The sequence below is a fragment of the Dendropsophus ebraccatus genome, chromosome 2 (assembly GCF_027789765.1).
Source record: "Dendropsophus ebraccatus isolate aDenEbr1 chromosome 2, aDenEbr1.pat, whole genome shotgun sequence".
Classification (NCBI taxonomy): Eukaryota; Metazoa; Chordata; class Amphibia; order Anura; family Hylidae; genus Dendropsophus; species Dendropsophus ebraccatus.
The window spans coordinates 201,678,664-201,695,601 of NC_091455.1; the positions used below are offsets into that span (position 1 = coordinate 201,678,664).

General features: G+C 46.3%; 1 protein-coding gene across 2 annotated transcripts in view; it reads left to right on the forward strand.

The window, feature by feature from the left end:
- OBSCN (obscurin, cytoskeletal calmodulin and titin-interacting RhoGEF) overlaps positions 1-16,938 on the forward strand; it is a 152,422-nt gene that overhangs the window by 42,340 nt on the left and 93,144 nt on the right. The window contains exons 12-32 of one of the 2 annotated variants that reach the window (XM_069959132.1): positions 99-374; positions 815-1,090; positions 1,535-1,810; positions 2,649-2,924; positions 3,078-3,353; positions 3,757-4,032; positions 4,117-4,383; positions 4,831-5,100; positions 5,458-5,724; positions 6,005-6,271; positions 7,440-7,552; positions 8,061-8,214; positions 8,706-8,867; positions 9,254-9,358; positions 9,722-9,988; positions 10,213-10,482; positions 11,434-11,700; positions 11,777-12,043; positions 12,215-12,481; positions 13,649-13,918; positions 14,592-14,858. In XM_069959132.1, the coding sequence (XP_069815233.1) occupies positions 99-374; positions 815-1,090; positions 1,535-1,810; positions 2,649-2,924; positions 3,078-3,353; positions 3,757-4,032; positions 4,117-4,383; positions 4,831-5,100; positions 5,458-5,724; positions 6,005-6,271; positions 7,440-7,552; positions 8,061-8,214; positions 8,706-8,867; positions 9,254-9,358; positions 9,722-9,988; positions 10,213-10,482; positions 11,434-11,700; positions 11,777-12,043; positions 12,215-12,481; positions 13,649-13,918; positions 14,592-14,858 (5,136 nt within the window). The remainder of the gene's footprint in view (positions 1-98; positions 375-814; positions 1,091-1,534; positions 1,811-2,648; positions 2,925-3,077; positions 3,354-3,756; positions 4,033-4,116; positions 4,384-4,830; positions 5,101-5,457; positions 5,725-6,004; positions 6,272-7,439; positions 7,553-8,060; positions 8,215-8,705; positions 8,868-9,253; positions 9,359-9,721; positions 9,989-10,212; positions 10,483-11,433; positions 11,701-11,776; positions 12,044-12,214; positions 12,482-13,648; positions 13,919-14,591; positions 14,859-16,938) is intronic. The other variant, XM_069959133.1, reaches the window with a different exon arrangement.

Here is a 16,938-nt window from a genome sequence, read left to right on the forward strand (position 1 = left end):
GATGTCAGCTTTATCACCTGGGGCCACTTACTATGCAGAAGACTGGACAGTTCCTGTAAGAATAACGTATAATGTCTACTGATGTCTTTTTACTCTAGAGCCGGAGCCGGCCTTCATCAACCAGGACAAGGTCCAGAAGGAGGTGGTGGCCAAATTGACAGAGAGCGCCACCCTGAGCTGTGAGGTCTCCGAAGGGAAGACAGAGGTTAAATGGTCCAAGGACGGGAAGCTGATCACCTCCAGCAAGAAACTGAGGGTGGAGACCGAGGGCAAATACCGGCGTCTGGTGGTGGAGCAGGTGGAGAAGAAAGACGCTGGGGAGTACAGCTGTGAGGCAGCCGGACAGAAGATCTGCTTCAAGATCAGTGTCAAAGGTGGGTCATTTTTCTGCTGACTGGTCTTGGTGGTAGTGAATGACCCAAGTGACATCTTTATGAGTAGTATCAGTCCAGACGATTGGAGCTGATCTCTGACACATAGAACTTTTGGGGTTTATATGTCACCAATAATTCCTTACAGAAATATGATGAATAACCAGAACTTGCCCTTCATAATTGTCATTTAAGTTGAGATTATCATACAGCTTTGACTTCAACAAAGATAGTTTGTGGCATCAGATATAAATCCTGGAGTCATATATAATTCTTGTCAACACATACATTTTTATGTCATGTATAATTGTTTGCTCCATATATAAACCTTGAGGAAGCACTAAAAACCATGTAAATTATTCTTGGAACCACTTAATTTATAAAAGAATGGACAATTCCTGTAACAATAAAGTATAATGTGTACTGACCTCATCCTATTCTAGAGCCGGAGCCGGCCTTCATCAACCAGGACAAGATCCAGAAGGAGGTGGTGGCCAAATTGACAGAGAGCGCCACCCTGACCTGTGAGGTCTTCGAGGGGAAGATGGAGGTGAAGTGGTACAAAGATGGGAAGCTGATCACCTCCAGCAAGAAACTGAGGGTGGAGACTGAGGGCAAATACCGGCGTCTGGTGGTGGAGCAGGTGGAGAAGAAAGACGCTGGGGAGTACAGCTGTGAGGCAGCCGGACAGAAGATAAACTTCAAGATCAGCGTCAAAGGTTGGTTGGGTTTCTGCTAACTGGTCTTGGAGGTAAAGAGTGGATGACCCTGGTGATACCTTCATGTGGAGCGACAGTCCAGATGATTGGAGCTGATCTCTGAAACATTTAACTTTTGGGGTTTATATGTCACCAATTGTTTCTTACAGAAATATGATGAAGAACCAGACCTTGCCCCTCATAATTCTCATCTAAGCTGAGATCTTCATACAGCATTGACTTGAACACAGATACTTTGTGGCATCACATATAACTTCTGGTGTCATATATAATTCTTTACAACGCATACATTTTAGTATCATTTATAATTTCTGGCTCCTTATATAAATCTTAGGGATACAATAAAAACCTTGTACTTTATTCCTGTAACCACTTAATCTATAGAAGACTAGACAATTCCTTTAAGAATAACGTATAATGTGTACTGACCTCATCGTATTCTAGATCCGGAGCCAGCCTTCATCAACCAGGACAAGGTCCAGAAGGAGGTGGTGGCCAAACTGACAGAGAGCGCCACCCTGACCTGTGAGGTCTTCGAGGGGAAGACGGAGGTGAAGTGGTACAAGGACGGGAAGCTGATCACCTCCAGCAAGAAACTGAGGGTGGAGACTGAGGGCAAATACCGGCGTCTGGTGGTGGAGCAGGTGGAGAAAAAAGACGCTGGAGAGTACAGCTGTGAGGCAGCTGGACAGAAGATCAACTTCAAGGTCAACGTCAAAGGTAGGAATGTGATGGCTCACTGCACCCCTGGTAGCTGTGTGCTAAGGCACTATCTCTCATCTGCTAAAGCTGTCATCAAGTGTGGGTGCTCTACTGATGTTTTGGTCATTTATGTGTACTCTACTGATGCCTTGGTCATGTTTGGGTAATCTACTGATGTTCTGGACAAGTGCTTGTACTATAATGAGGCTCTGATCATGTGTGGGCTCTCTTCTGAAGCTCTAATCATGTGTGGGTAATCTGCTAATGTTTCGGTCATGTATATGTACTCTACTAAGGCTCTGGTCTTGTGTGGGTACTCTACTAAAGCTCTGGTCTTGTGTGGGTACTCTACTAAAGCTCTGGTCTTGTGTGGGTACTCTCCTGAAGGTCTAGGTCATATGTGGTTACTCTACTGAGGTTCTGATCATGTGTGATTATTCTACTGAAGCTCTGGGTCATATGTGGGTACTTTACTGAGGCTCTGATCATGATTGGGTACTCTTCTGAAGCTCCAGCCATGTGTGGGTACTCTACTGATACACGTAATCTAACCATCTTCACAACATTCAAGTGGACTCTTCCAATGGGTTGTTTTTCCTTGCTTAGACCCAAGTATAATAATTATTCCTGTAGACCAATGAAGTTGCCCACAAGCTGCTCTCGGGTGCCCTCTTATAGTTCACCCATTTACCTTCAGGGGTGATCACACATGTACATCCATTTCACCACCAAGAACCCAGGCACTCGTGTGTTTAAAATCTTCCCCATGTATCATAGGTCACTGGTGAAAATGCCCTTTATGTTTATGTTTAATCTGATTGTTTTCTCACTCAGAAATTTGTGTTCTTTCTTTCAGAACCGGAGCCGGCCTTCACCAACCAGGACAAAGTCAAGAAAGATGTCCAAGCCATTGCAACACAGAGTGCCATTCTGAGCTGTGAGGTCTCCCAAGAGAAGACGGAGGTGAAGTGGTACAAGGACGGGAAGCTGATCACCTCCAGCAAGAAACTGAGGGTGGAGACAGGGGGCAAATTCCGGCGTCTGGTGGTGGAGCAGGTGGAGAAGAAAGATGCTGGGGAGTACAGCTGTGAGACAGCTGGACAGAAGATCAACTTCAAGATCAGCGTCAAAGGTGAATTAAAGACAACCCTCATCTACTATAAGTGTGAGGCACGTCTGAGCCTCATCAAGCAGCAACTTCTTTCTTTTCCTTATTGTAAATCAGAATATTCCTAACATGGACAAAACTAAATTCACACACATTGTTTTGTTTTATCTATCTTAGAGCCGGAGCCGGCGTTCATCCATACAGAGAAGATCCAGAAGGAGGTGGTGGCCATCACAGCCGAAAGCACTACCCTGAGCTGTGAGGTGTCTCAAGAAAAGACGGAGGTGAAGTGGTACAAGGATGGGAAGCTAATCACCTCTAGCAAGAAGATGAGGATGGAGACCGAGGGGAAATATCGGCGCCTAGTGGTGGAGCAAGTGGAGAAGAAGGATGCCGGGGAGTACAGCTGTGAGGCAGCTGGACAAAAGATCAACTTCAAGATCAATGTCAAAGGTAGGTGTGATATTTATGAGATTCAGGAATCCCCAGTGATGGGTCAAGATGGAACTTATATCCATGAGACATATAAAAAGAATATTTGTGATGAAATTGGCATTTGACTAGGTTATAAACCACTGCCATACAAGACTTATCCAATAACGATGTCCGTCCTGCCCTTGCTAAACAATCATCAAGCCATGTAAGGCTCATTAAACGAGCGCCAATCTAGGTAGATCGAAGCTTGTTCACATCATTGATCGGCCTCTCTAATCGGACCCTAAGATGTTTAATAAGCTGACATAGAAATTACATAGGCTTAGTCCTGTAGGACCTAACGTCTTTAGTCATTTTTACTGTACACAAATTCTTCTCACAGTTCCTCACATTTAAAATTATATTGTTTTTTTTACTTCAGAACCAGAAGCCAAGTTCCTGAAAAAGTCTGAACAGAAAGAAGCGATGATCGTACAGGAGCATGAGGACATCACCCTGCAGACCACAGTCCATCCCCAGAATGCTCAGGTCAAATGGTTTAAAGATGGCACTGAGCTGAGCACTTCCAAAAAGTATGAGATATCCACAGACGGTGCATCCAGGACTCTCAAAGTAAAAACTGCAGAAAGCAAAGACAGTGCTGTATATACCTGCAGCACCAGTAATGACAAGCAGGAGTTCCGGGTACAAGTGAAAGGTCAGTCATCAACCTTTTCTGGATTCTTTGTGGCTCATGCTATATCCTGTCTAAAATTCTCTCTCATATTTTCCTCCTTGCCAGAAATCCCAGTGAAGTTTGTGAAGAAGCTTGAGGCTGTGACTGGAGAGATCGGTTCATCTGTCACACTAACCTGTGAACTAAGCCAGACCAAAGGCAACGTGATCTGGAGAAAGAATGGAGAAGAAATAAAAGCAAGCAAACGCTTCCAGATTCAGACTGATGGAGGCAAACGCAGCCTTACCATTTCCCAGCTGAAGGCTGAGGATGGAGGGGAGTATTGCTGCGAGTCCCGGGATGAGAAAACCATAGCACAGCTCACAACCAAAGGTAACAGTAATGGCATGATATATGAGTGGTGTCCATCATGTCTGCAGGATATGGCAGTAATTTGGAGCTTACGGATATGGGACACTTTGTCCTTTTCTGAATTGTCTCTTCATCCTCCAATTAGGGTTCATTGTGACAAACACATTTGTTGGCCGATTAAATATTTTGTGCCGCCATATCTGGCCATCTCCCAGTCTAAAAAAGGAATGCATGGCCAACAAAAATTGTCATACGAACGATTCAGGATTGGTTCATAAGGCTTGGCTGCACAAATACTCGGCAAAGATGCACTGATCTTGCTGATTGGCTCCTTGTCTACTGCCAGGGCCCTTAGGCGGATCCCTATGCCTCTGCTAAAAGAGCCTGGACTGTCGTGTAGCTTGTAACAGTTTGTTGGTCACTAGCCACCATGGTGTACCCACCAACCTCTTATTTTCTACTCCTCAGCTCCACGCGTTGTTAAGTTCTCCGCAGAACTGAGTAACATGGTGGTGGAGGAAGGCGCGGAAGCCATATTTAAGTGCACTGTGTCCCCGGATGATGCTGAGGTGACCTGGTACAGAAATGGTACCAAGATAGAAAAGAGCAATAAATACAAGTTCAGTAAGAAGGGAGCGGTCCACAGTTTGAGCATCAGCAACGTGACCCTACAGGATAGCGCTGAAATCACAGTAGATGCTGAAGGGGTCAAGTCTACGGCTAGCCTGAAGGTCCGAGGTAAGAGGGATTATTTACAGATAGACTATGTACAGGCCAGATAGGCTATATACAGACCAGACGGACTATGTGCAGACCATATAGACTATGTACAGAACAGACAGACTATGTACAGACCAGATAGATTATATACATATGAAATAGACTATATACAGGCCAGATAGACTATATACAGACCAGACAGACTATATACAGCCCAGGTAGACAATGTACAGACCAAATAGACTATATAAAGACCAGATAGACTACCTACGTGCCAGATAGACTATGTCCAGACCATACAGACTATACACAAGCACTCCCTCACCCCTACACACATCTCACCAGTCCGACTCCTCATGAGAGAATCTTTTATAGAGGCTCCAGTGCTGTTTAAGAAGAAGTTGGAAGCCGTCACAGTGGAGGAGAGGCAGACTGTCCGCCTAGAAGCTGAGCTCTCCAAACCCTCTAAGGATGTCAAATGGATGAAGAATGGTGTCATCCTCCAGTCTGGGAACAACATTGACATCAAGTCTGAGGGGAACAAACAAATCCTGATCCTGAAGAACGTCACATTTACTGACCGCGGACTGTATGGCTGCGAGACCCTGGATGACTCCACACAGGCCAAACTCAATGTGGAGAGTAAGTGCCCCTGTGTAGTCCGATTGGGACTTCCTCACATCAGGTGTATCACTTATTGGGCAGTACACTTTAATCCCTTTATGACCTTGATTTGACTAGTCACATCCCAGGTGGGCCATGTAGTTGTGATGTGTATAAACGTATTTCACTTTAAGAATGTCTTACAAGTCCCACAAAGAGATCAGTGCGTCATTGCTAGACACAGGGTCACACCCCTAATCCTGGAAGAGACTCCAATTCGTTTTTTGTGTGTAAATGACTCTTATTTCCCCACTCTCAGTGCGGCAGGTGAAGATTGTCAAAGGGCTTCGGGATGTTGAGGTCCGTGAGAAGGACTCAGCCACCTTTGAGCTGGAGCTGTCACATGAAGATGTTGAAGGGTCGTGGATAAAAGACGGATTGAAGATTAAACCCTCAGAATCCTGTAGGATTATAGTGAATGGCAAAAAGCATGGACTCCTCCTGTCATCCGTAAAGCAGGAAGATGCTGGAGCTGTTGTCTTCAAATCTGAGGGAATCCAGACCTCAGCCAAACTCATTGTGAAAGGTAAAACTCCATAAAAAGACTCCTCCAGTATAATGAAAGACAAATTAGGGTTCTGCTACTTTGTGTCCAGTGTCTTTTCTCTGCCTGCCATGGATAGGGGACAGTTCATACCTAGTCTCACAAGCTCAGTGTCATTTATCTACATGACACTATTTTTGACGTAGAACAGGTGAAAGTGTAAGAATAGAGTAACCACAGAGTCCAGCACTTAACCAGGAACAATGTTTACTGATTCTTAAAGGTGCGGTGCAATCAATGGCTTTGGCACTAAGGTACAAAGGTACAAAAACAACACAGATTGCTTTAGCTAGGCATTTGTGTGGGGTATATAGGTATATATATAGGTAATCTCTGGCTCTCGCTGGTAGATATAGACAATATATACTTCTAAGGACAGTCTCTGAATACACTTGAATAGCTTTAGGCGAATGAACTTTACTGTAGTTCCTTTAGACTTGTATACAAGTTAGGTAGACTTTGAGGTAGTTAGGGGGCTACCAAGGGGACCTTGTCTAAACAGTTACAGAACTCTGTCAAGGTGACCTGGCTGTAGAAGACTTGATAGGACAATAACCCATACTCATGGTTTAGCAAACTACCGCCTATTGCCAGAGAGATCAGAGTGCCAGATCTGGTAGCACCGGCCCTGGGCTTTCACAATCGGGTTTAGCTAACGACTCAAGATTACCTGAGATGGCCAAGCAAAGATCAATGCAGTACTTCGGCTTAACTGCTCTTTGCTCCACTGCAGAAGGTCCGGTCAGCTGAAGGACATCCTGAATAGCAACTTGAAGATAGTCGAACCAGAAGTAGGCAAGGTTATCCTTTTTGTGGTAGTTACTGCACCTTAGGCTTTAGCTTTGCATCTTGTGACAGGAGCACTTTAGAAGAAAGGCAGACTGTGGCATAAAGTCCTTTGCAGGTCTCACATTTTACAGGAACCCCATGGTTGGTTAGGAACCTTCTGGAATCACTAAACCTTGGCACCCGATAGTTGTAGTGTTGTGTGGTACCCAGCTCAAGGATTAGAAAATACCAGTGGCAAATATAACATACAGTAATACCAGCTGTAGAGCTGCCCTTAGTCTGCACACACATTGGTCCCGCCACAGCTGACCCCCATCACCATGATTATCAACTAATGGAACAATTATGCTTCTATTTCCAGAGCCTCCAGTCAAGATAACTCGCCTGCTTCAAGACATAACAGCTGAGGAGAAGGACAAGGTGACCTTTGAATGTGAGGTATCGAAGGCGAATGCCGAGGTCAAGTGGCTGAAGGTAAGTTAACTCTTTATTCACTGCTGATCATTCTGGTAACCCTGTAGATGGTGCCGCGGTTGGTTTTAAGTAGGGATGGTCCGAACCTACCGAGGTTCGGGTCCGTATGAACCCGAACGCTCGGCAGCAGATTCTCGCTGTCTGCCCGCTCCGTGGAGCGGGCAGATACAGCAGGAATAACGCCTGGAAAACTGGGATACAGCCTATGGCTGTGGCTGTATCCCAGTTTTTCAGCCGGTCCTCCCGCTGTATCCGCCAGCGGGAATCATTACCAAGGGTTCGGGTTCGTACGGACCCGAACTGAACTCGGTTCGGACCATCCCTAGTTTTAAGCCTTTGGGGCCCAGGTTTAGCCCACACACTGACCTTACATAGGACGTTTATATCCACAAATAATAGAAGAGGACAGCTTGTGTCCAGTGTCCTTTCCATGACCAGTACTGGGGCCCTTGGCTCTGGGCCCTGGATGCTGACGCTATATGTGATCTCCAAATATTCTGTCTTTCAGGATGGATCAGAGCTACGGCCAAGCAAAAAGGTTACAATAATTTCCCAAGGTAACAAGCGCAACCTCACCATTCACAAGTGCGAATACGACGACAAAGGGATGTACGTCTGTGACGCCGGCGACGACACGAGCTCCGCCCAGCTGACTGTGAAAGGTGAGTATGCTGATCATGGTGAGCGAGCTAATCATGTGACAATCTAACCCACAACATCATCCATGACATCACTAACCCATCTGCTGCTTGTGTGCTTGTGTGAAAGCAAATGACATTCACTATCTATACAACAAAAGCCCAGAAAGAAGGTTCTAGAAAAGGTTCTACTAAATGGTGACTAATGACAAAACTACCATACATACCTGATAATCATACTGAGCTCATACATGATGGGGACTCCAGACTCTGCCTAATGCTAACAGGATCTTGACTCCTCCACCCATTACTAGAGACTAATGAAGGCAACTGGAGTATAATGTATCTGAGTGGTATATTGGGGTCAGACATTACTGATTTGTGGACACTACCTCACATATCTTTGTCTTCCTGTGTGAGTATGTAAGCTCAGCCCTGCAGAGATATGTTTGTAGCCGTGTTCGCTGTGTCATGTGTTTTGTCTCATTCACCCATCATCCCCATCCACATCACAGCCCGGGACATCCGCTTCATTAAGCCTCTAGTGGACATGGATGTAAAGGAGAAGGAGTCGGCTTCATTCGTCTGTCAGATATCTCATGATGACGTCCAAACTCAGTGGTACAAAAATGGTGTAAAACTGAGGGCAGGAGACAATGTGAAGCTGCGCCAGGAAGGTGAGTGCCACCAGCCATGAGTCAGGACATCCAAACCCTATAGTGGGGGAGGGTCTCAGTGACCCCCTAGGGTGCCCCTTATCACCTCTGGGCAGTGCATGGATGAGTCTTGTAAGGTGTCTCTCCATAGACAATACACTAAAGTCTGTTCCACCTGATCGTAGTTACCATTTTGGAGAGTTTTTGTGTAAAAGTGATGCGGCCACGCTAACGCATTTAGGCATTTCCCAGTTACCCCTGTGGCTTGTGTCAGGTTAGAGATCTTCATGGACTTGTGGCCCTGTGTTACTGCTCAGGGGCCACTCAGTAGTCAGTATTGTCTGTAGATTTGGGTTCTGCCTGTGTGTGGTCCCTCACAGTCTGACCTCAGCTCCTTCTCATTTCAGGTAGGACATTCTCATTGAACTTTAAGAGTGTTGAGGCCGAAGATGCTGGAGAAATCAAATTAGTAGCTGAAAATGCTGAATCCTGCGCCAATCTGCGGATCAGAGGTAAGTGCCGACAGCGCCCCACAGCCCATTAACCCATTATACTCCATTTACTTCCAGACCTGCAGTTTCATCACAGATTATATACAAAGCAGCAGTCACAGCCTGCAAGATTTGTCTACACCGGTGCCAAACTGGTTCCATATCTGTAAATACTGCAGCTCTAGGGGTGACTGAAGGATAAGACATAATGTAATAGCAGAAAAGTGAGTGCAGCTCTATAGGTGACAGGATGATAAGACATCTTGTAACAGTAGTATAGTGAGTGCAGCTCAGGAGATTTCGGGAGGATAAGACATGATGTAATGATGGTTCTTTATGTTTTTCATCCTATAATCCCCTCTGTGATGTGTCTTATCATTGCAGAACTTCCAGTGAAAATAACCAAGCCATTGCGGGATAAAATCGCCATAGAAAAGCATCGGGCACATCTCGAGTGCCAAGTGTCCCGTGCCAGTGCAGAGGTCACTTGGTACAAGAAGGATAAAAGGATAGAACCCGGAGAACGCTATGAGATTGTTAGTCAGGGGCTGTACAGGAAGCTGATCATCAACGAGGTGGAGTTCCAGGATGAGGACACCTACACGTGTGATGCTGGAGATGATAAGACCACCGCTACCCTGCTCATAGAGGGTGAAACAGCTGTCTATCATCTATATCATTCTATTGCTCTCTATCATCTCTCTCTCTCATCTGTCTCCACTGCTTTTTGCTCTCTCTTTCTATCATTGTCTTCTTATAATCTATTTCTTTCTCTCTCTCTCTCTCTCTCTCTCTCTATATATATACATATGTATATCATCTCTCTCCCTGTCTGTCGCCTCATCCTCTTTACTCTCTCTCTCTCTCTCATACAGAACAATCTATTAACATAGTCAGTGAGTTGAGTGACGTGTCGGTAACTCAGCCAGAGAAGGCAACCTTTGAGTGTGTTACGTCAATTGTATCAGTGAAGCCCCCTAAGTGGATCCTGGGGGGAGAGGTTCTTCAGGATGGAGGAAACATCAGCATTGAGCAGGAGGGAACGCTGCACCGGCTGACGTTGTGGAAGACGTCCCCAGAAATGAGTGGCACCATCCAGTTTCACATTGGGAAATCTAAGTCTACAGCGAACCTAGTAGTGAAGGGTGAGTGCTCCTCGGACTCTCGATCACCCTTAGGCTATGTTCACACTACGACGGCCGTACCATGTACGGGTGAACAGTGCATATTGTTCTATGGGATCCCGGCCGCAGCGTATACACATCGTATGCGCTCCGGCCGGGATCCTGCACGGGGCCGCAAATAACTGACATGTCAGTTTTCTGCGGCCGCAATTCAATGAATTGCGGCCATTGGAAACCCTGTCAGTTCACACAGTGAAGCGAGTGGCTCCGGCCGCTCGCTTCACTGTGTGCTATGGGAGGTTCTGATGCGGGCGCGCGCTGATGCACCTGCATCAGAACCCTGCGGCCGAAAGATCATCTGATGATCCGTGCAGAGACCGGCAGTTCCGTGACCCGGCCGGGGTCACGGAACAGCTGATCTCTCACGACGTGTGAACATAGCCTTAAAGCTATGTTCACACAACGTCAAAAATATTAAAAAGGCAGCCGATTTTCATATTTAAAATAACGTCCGTTTTTGCCGAGATTTAACTGACTGCAATACAATCCATTGAAGTCAATGGAAAGACGGATGTCCAATGCGCACAGCGTATTGAATAACGGACGTTTTTGCCGCAGGCGTAAAAATAATGAACATGATCATTATTTTCGGATGTCTTTTGCAAACAGCGGACGTTTTTTATTTGTAGTTCACACACAGTTTTCCTTTTGTCACTGTTCTGTCTCCGTTTTTAGTGTTAAATTCAATGGACTTCTTAATTAAGCCCCATCCAAAGTCCAATTAGTAATTCCAAACTAGAATAATGTACAAACACCGTCAGTGCACTAAGGGGAGGTCAGGCTGCTATATAACGTCCGTTATTTTAGACTCAAAATGACGGACGTAATTTTAAACGGAGATGAAAAAATGTTGTGTGAACATAGCCTAAGTGGGATTCTGACTTATGACATGGTTTTTCGTCCGTTCTCCAGACATTCCTGTGCAGGTCACACAGACACTGGAGGACAAGAAGGCGAATGAGCGCCAGTCTGTCCTCTTCTCCTGTGAGTTCAAACCTCCTCCTAAGTCTGTGCAATGGTTCCGGGGGAAGACGCTGATTGAAGCCTCAGACAGGTATAAAGTCAAGCAAGAACGCGGCACAGCAGAGCTTAAGATCATGAAGGTGACTCCTGAGGATGGCGGCACCTACACGTGTAAAGCTGGAACAGCCGAGACCTCCGCCATACTCACTGTTCAAGGTAAGGATGACAAATCGGGGGAGATTATATCCCTGCTGTCACCATCCATGTCATTGTTTTTCCCTCTGCTCCTCAGCGCGAGATGTCAAAGTGTTGAAACCTCTGGAGAAGGTGGAAGTGGATGAGGAAAGCTGTGCAGTGTTCTCCTTTGAGCTGTCCCATGACGATGAGGAGGTGGAATGGTTCCTGAACGACACGCCACTCTATAGCAACAACTACAACGACATCAAGAAGATCAGTGGCTGCCACACCCTGACCCTAAGACAAGTGGCAGCCCAGGACTCCGGGACTGTGACTGCAAAGACGCAGAAGCTGACACTCAATGCGGAGCTGAAGGTCAGAGGTAAGTGATGGGGTATCTGATTCATTAGTTTAGGTCACAAGCTTTGGGCCTGACGCTAAGTTCTGGTGTGCCGCAGCACAAGAGCAGAAAGTGTTGTCATAGGGACACAGGGCTCTTTTGAGAAGGTCTCCGAGTTTTTACTAGCCAGGGTGTGCTCTGTCCTTCTTGTAGAAAAGCCTGCTGTGTTCATGAAATCTCTGGATGATGCGGTGGGGGAGGAGCGTGGGACGGTGACGCTAAAGTGTGAGGTCTCCAAGCCTAAAGTCACTGCTGTCTGGAAGAAGAACGACCAGATACTGCCAAATGGAGACAAATATCAACAGATCCAGGCGGGAAAAACCGTGTCCCTCACCATTCACAATCTGAACAAGGATGATGCTGGACTGTACACCTGTGACATCGGCACTGACATTGCCAAGTCCAAAGTCGGAGTTCAAGGTAAATGATGTATAATATATAACTATGAATATGCACACAGACAAACATGCAGTATATACATGGTACCCATGGGGGGTGATGAGCATTATCCTGTAAAGTGTAGTGTGTCACAAGGCAGGGTGTTATAAGTAACCCGGTAGTGCCCTTACTGTACCTGGTGGAGAGTTTTAAACCACTTTCAGTAACGCAAAGTGCAGAAAAGAGATTTGTAGACACTGTGATTCTAAGAAACAACCGTAAGTAGTTTTACTGAAATACACTCTGTGAATACATATCAGCACATTGGTGTCATTGTTATACATGTTTTTATATAGCCCAGTTAGACTAGACTCTGCTGTAGAGGATTCCCACAGATTGGCCCCATTCACACTGAGCAAGAACGTCGGAATTCGTGCTCAGTGTCCTGCTTTGAGTGAAGGAGAGGGTGCGCACGTCCGCTTTCTCCCCTCTCCGTGCAAAGAAATTACATGTCACTTCTTTAAACGGAGAGTGGCGGCTGCGGAGGAGCGCGTGCCCTCTCCTTTACTCAAAGCAGGACACCGAGCACGGCAGGATTCCGCGACGGAGAGCTCCGCAGCGGAATTCCGACGTTCTTGCTCAGTGTGAACGGGGCCATTAGATGAATTGTGGTATATTGTACTATGTCAATACTCACAGCTAAGTTGCTCTATGAAAACTAGGGGGAGGGATGGGAGGGCGTACCAAGGAAGAAGCTTTCATGTTATGTTAGGCACGCTGCACTTACTGAAGTGTCACAGGAGGGTCTTACCTCTTCTGACTTGCCAGTTTTCCTTGTCTGGATCAGGAACTGGAAGTAGACTTGTCTCGAATTGATCTGTGAAGTTACTTGCTTTAGCAGGGTACAGGGAACTGGAGCCTGTCTAGGCCTATGGCTGTGTGTGAGACCTATGTAGTAAACAGGAGACATGGATAGATGTTCTCACTCCCCCAGTAACGCCAGGACTAAGTCGAAAGTTCCATCCGCTGTGAGAGACTGTTTGGCTGTTTAAGATAATTCGTAAGCGACAGAGCAGTGTTAGGATGTGGAGCACTGGTAATGAGGTGGTGTAATCCTTCAGTAACAAAGGGGTTAATTATACTATGACGTATAATGATCTATCTGTGATCAGAGGGTTCAGCCTCTAATCCTTCGGTCCACCCCTGCAGAGCTCAACATTGGAATCACAAAGCGCCTGAAGAGCGCTGAGGCCAAGGAAGGTGAGAGCTGCAGCTTTGAGTGCGTCCTGTCTCACGAGAGTATCGATGATTGCTCCTGGACTTTGAATGGGATGGATGTGGAGAGTGATCAGAGATTCGAGGTGTCCAACAAGGGCCGAAAATACCTGCTGAACATCAAGGAGGTAAAGGCCAGCGATGCTGGGGACGTGGTCTTCACAGCTCGCAATTTATCATCCAAAGCCACACTGAACGTCAAAGGTAAGAGACCCTATGCACATTCTAGGATAACTACTCATATATGTGGGCAGTGGTGTGGGTGATGAAGCAGGGCAGTGATGTGGGTGATTGGATCTGGCAGTAGAGTAGGTGATAGGAGCAGTGGTTAGGGTGATGAGGACAGGAAGTGATGTTTGTGATGAAACATGGCAGTGATTTGGGTGATGAGACCAATCAGTAATATGGGTGGAGTATGGGCAGTGATGTGGGTGATGAGGATGCGCAGTGGTGTGGGTGAGGGGGGTGGGCAGGGGTGTTGGCGATAAGGATAGGCAGTTATGTGGGTGGTAAAGACAGGCAGAGGTGTGGGTGATGAGGATTTACAGTGGTGTGGGTGATGAGGGCAGAGAGTGTTGTTGATGATGAGGATGGGCAGTCATGTCGGTGATGGAGACAGGCAGTGGTGTGGGTGATTAATCAGGGCAGTCATGTGGGTGATAAGGATGGGCAGGGATGTGCATGATGAGGTTGGACAGTGGTGTGAATGATGATGTGGCCAGGCAGTGATGTGGGTGATGGGTCAGACAGTGATGTGGGTGATAAGTCTGGGCAACAATATTGGTGACGAAGCCGGATAGTGGGTAATACAGTAGTAATTAGGACTGATATTTCTCAAGCGTCATCAGATTCTCCTTTATTGTCCTTGTTTGTTCAGAGAAGCCAGCAGTGATATCAAAACCCCTGGAAGATAAAATCACCATGGCTGGAGAAGATGTGGTACTGAAGTGTGAACTCTCCAAGGAAGACACCAGTGTCAAGTGGTCCAAGGATGGAAAAGTGCTGAAGAGAAGCCAGAAATATGAGATCTGCCAGGAGGGGACAGAGACCTGGGTCATCATTCATGAGGCCTCGGCCAAAGACTCTGGAGAATACGTGTGTGAGACCTCCATCTCCAAGACCAAAGCCTCAGTGCAGGTCTCAGGTGGGTGACGGTGATGGGGGCTGCATAGGGGCGCATGAATCTCTTCTGTCATTTCTACTCTACTTTTTCAATCACTTTTTTTTCATCTTGAGGCAAGGGATAGAAAGTCCATTGTCAACATTCACTGACCCCACAAAACATATAATTTACCATGTTATCCTCAGTGTCAAGAATGGAGGCCTCATTCATCCTTTTTGGTGGCAGCACATGAAGTGGGACTGTAGAACTTGGTTTGTGTTGGTTTAGGAATTTCTTTTCAATACCAACAAATAACCTAAATGAGTGGATGTGGTTCCTTTGGTTTGTAGATATGGCTTGGTTTTAGAATTGTATCTGCAGGTTTTCCCTCTTTAACACAGTAGTTTCGATTGGCTGTTCAGGGGATGGACAGTCAGAGTGGAGGTTGGGGGCTCCGCCACAATGGTAAATGATGTAAAGGTCAGAAAGAATTGTACAAAACCTTTCTCAAGAATCAGGAACCATATTGCTAAGGTAGAGAGACGCTGTGGAATTTTCCTGAAGTTGGAGGATCAGGATATTGTCTGGGAAACAGAAAACTTTAAGGCAGTGCCTGCTTCATCGAACAAGGCACAGTGGGGGAAGAGAGGGGAAAGTACGACAGGACAGGACAGGACCGTGACTCCTGGAAAAACTATGGAGACTGAGTAAAGGAGAGAGACATGGCAGAAACCGTATCCAAAAGTGTTGGAATACAAAGCTTGTAGCACTCTGGACTTATCCAAACTAAACAAAAAGGACCCAAGAACTGAGGAGCCAGTGTGTAACGAGGAGTTTTTAGGTAAATATGTTGTGAAGAGAGGCAAACCTTGCCTCCAGGCAGAAACTGGTGGTGAAGAAGGGATCTTCCAGAGAATTTATAATGTCCTGCTAGATCTGAAGGATGCCTGTGACCATTGAGTACGCTGCAGGAACAGTGAGGAACCGGAAAGAAGCACCCCTGGATGTTACCCTACAAGTTATAAAATGGTGATGCCTTTCCAGATGTCACTGTGTGGTTATTGCAGGGAATAAACCTGGTTGTCCTGCCTAAGGGCTATGACAATCTGATGCCAGTTTTGCATATTTAGATTGACCTGTTCCCATTGTCCATTGAATGCAGATGGTGTTCGAATAAAAATCCAGCAATAGGTCACAGATTCTTTGCAAAAATCTGGATGTAAACTGAACTCCTGTCAGAGACCATACTCAACAGCAGTCCATGCTTGACTAATAAAGTAAGGAATGTACAGTAATGTGTCATCGTGGAAAACGAGTCCACTACCACCAGATAACAGTACAATCAGAAGAACTGGTTAAGTCTGATGTAACGTCCATAGCGGTTTCGGTCCACAGAAAATCAGGAACAAATATCTGCCTTGAAGGGATTTCACAGATTTGTTCTGGAGCTGCTGTCAGAAGAAGACTGGGATGAGAAGACGGTCTGTATGGTAAAAAGAACTAGATGAGGCATCTGCTTTAACTTCCCTGTTCTCCTGGGAAACACTAAATAAAAATAAAACAGAGAAAAAGCACCCTCAGGAGTCATAATAGCCATTGGGAGGTCTGAGGCTCTAAAGCAGGGGTCCCCAAACTTTTCACACAGGGGGCCAGTTCACTGTCCCTAAGATCATCGGAGGGCCGGACTGTAAAAAAACAAACTATAATCAAATCCCAGTGCAACATGCCCCCCGCCCCCAAAGTAAAAGCATCCCCCTTTCTTTCCACCCCTCACCCAGCCCCCACTCAACCCCTCACTCCCCCCTCGACCAGCCTCCCCTCACTCCCCCTTCATCCCCTCAACCAGCCCCCTTACTCCCCCTTCACACCCTCAACCAGCCCCCCCTAACTCCGCCTTCACACCCTCAACCAGCCCCCTTACCCCACTTTTAACTCCCCCCACTTCAGCACTCAAGCAGGTATGTGGGTTACCCCCTGTATGTAGGATCACCTGCTGTGCCCCCATATAGTAATAATGTCCCCTGCATTGTCCTCCATATACTAATAATGTGTCCCTGCATTGTCCCTCATATAGTAATAATGCTCCCTGTTGTGCTCTCTATATAGTAATAATGTCCCCCTG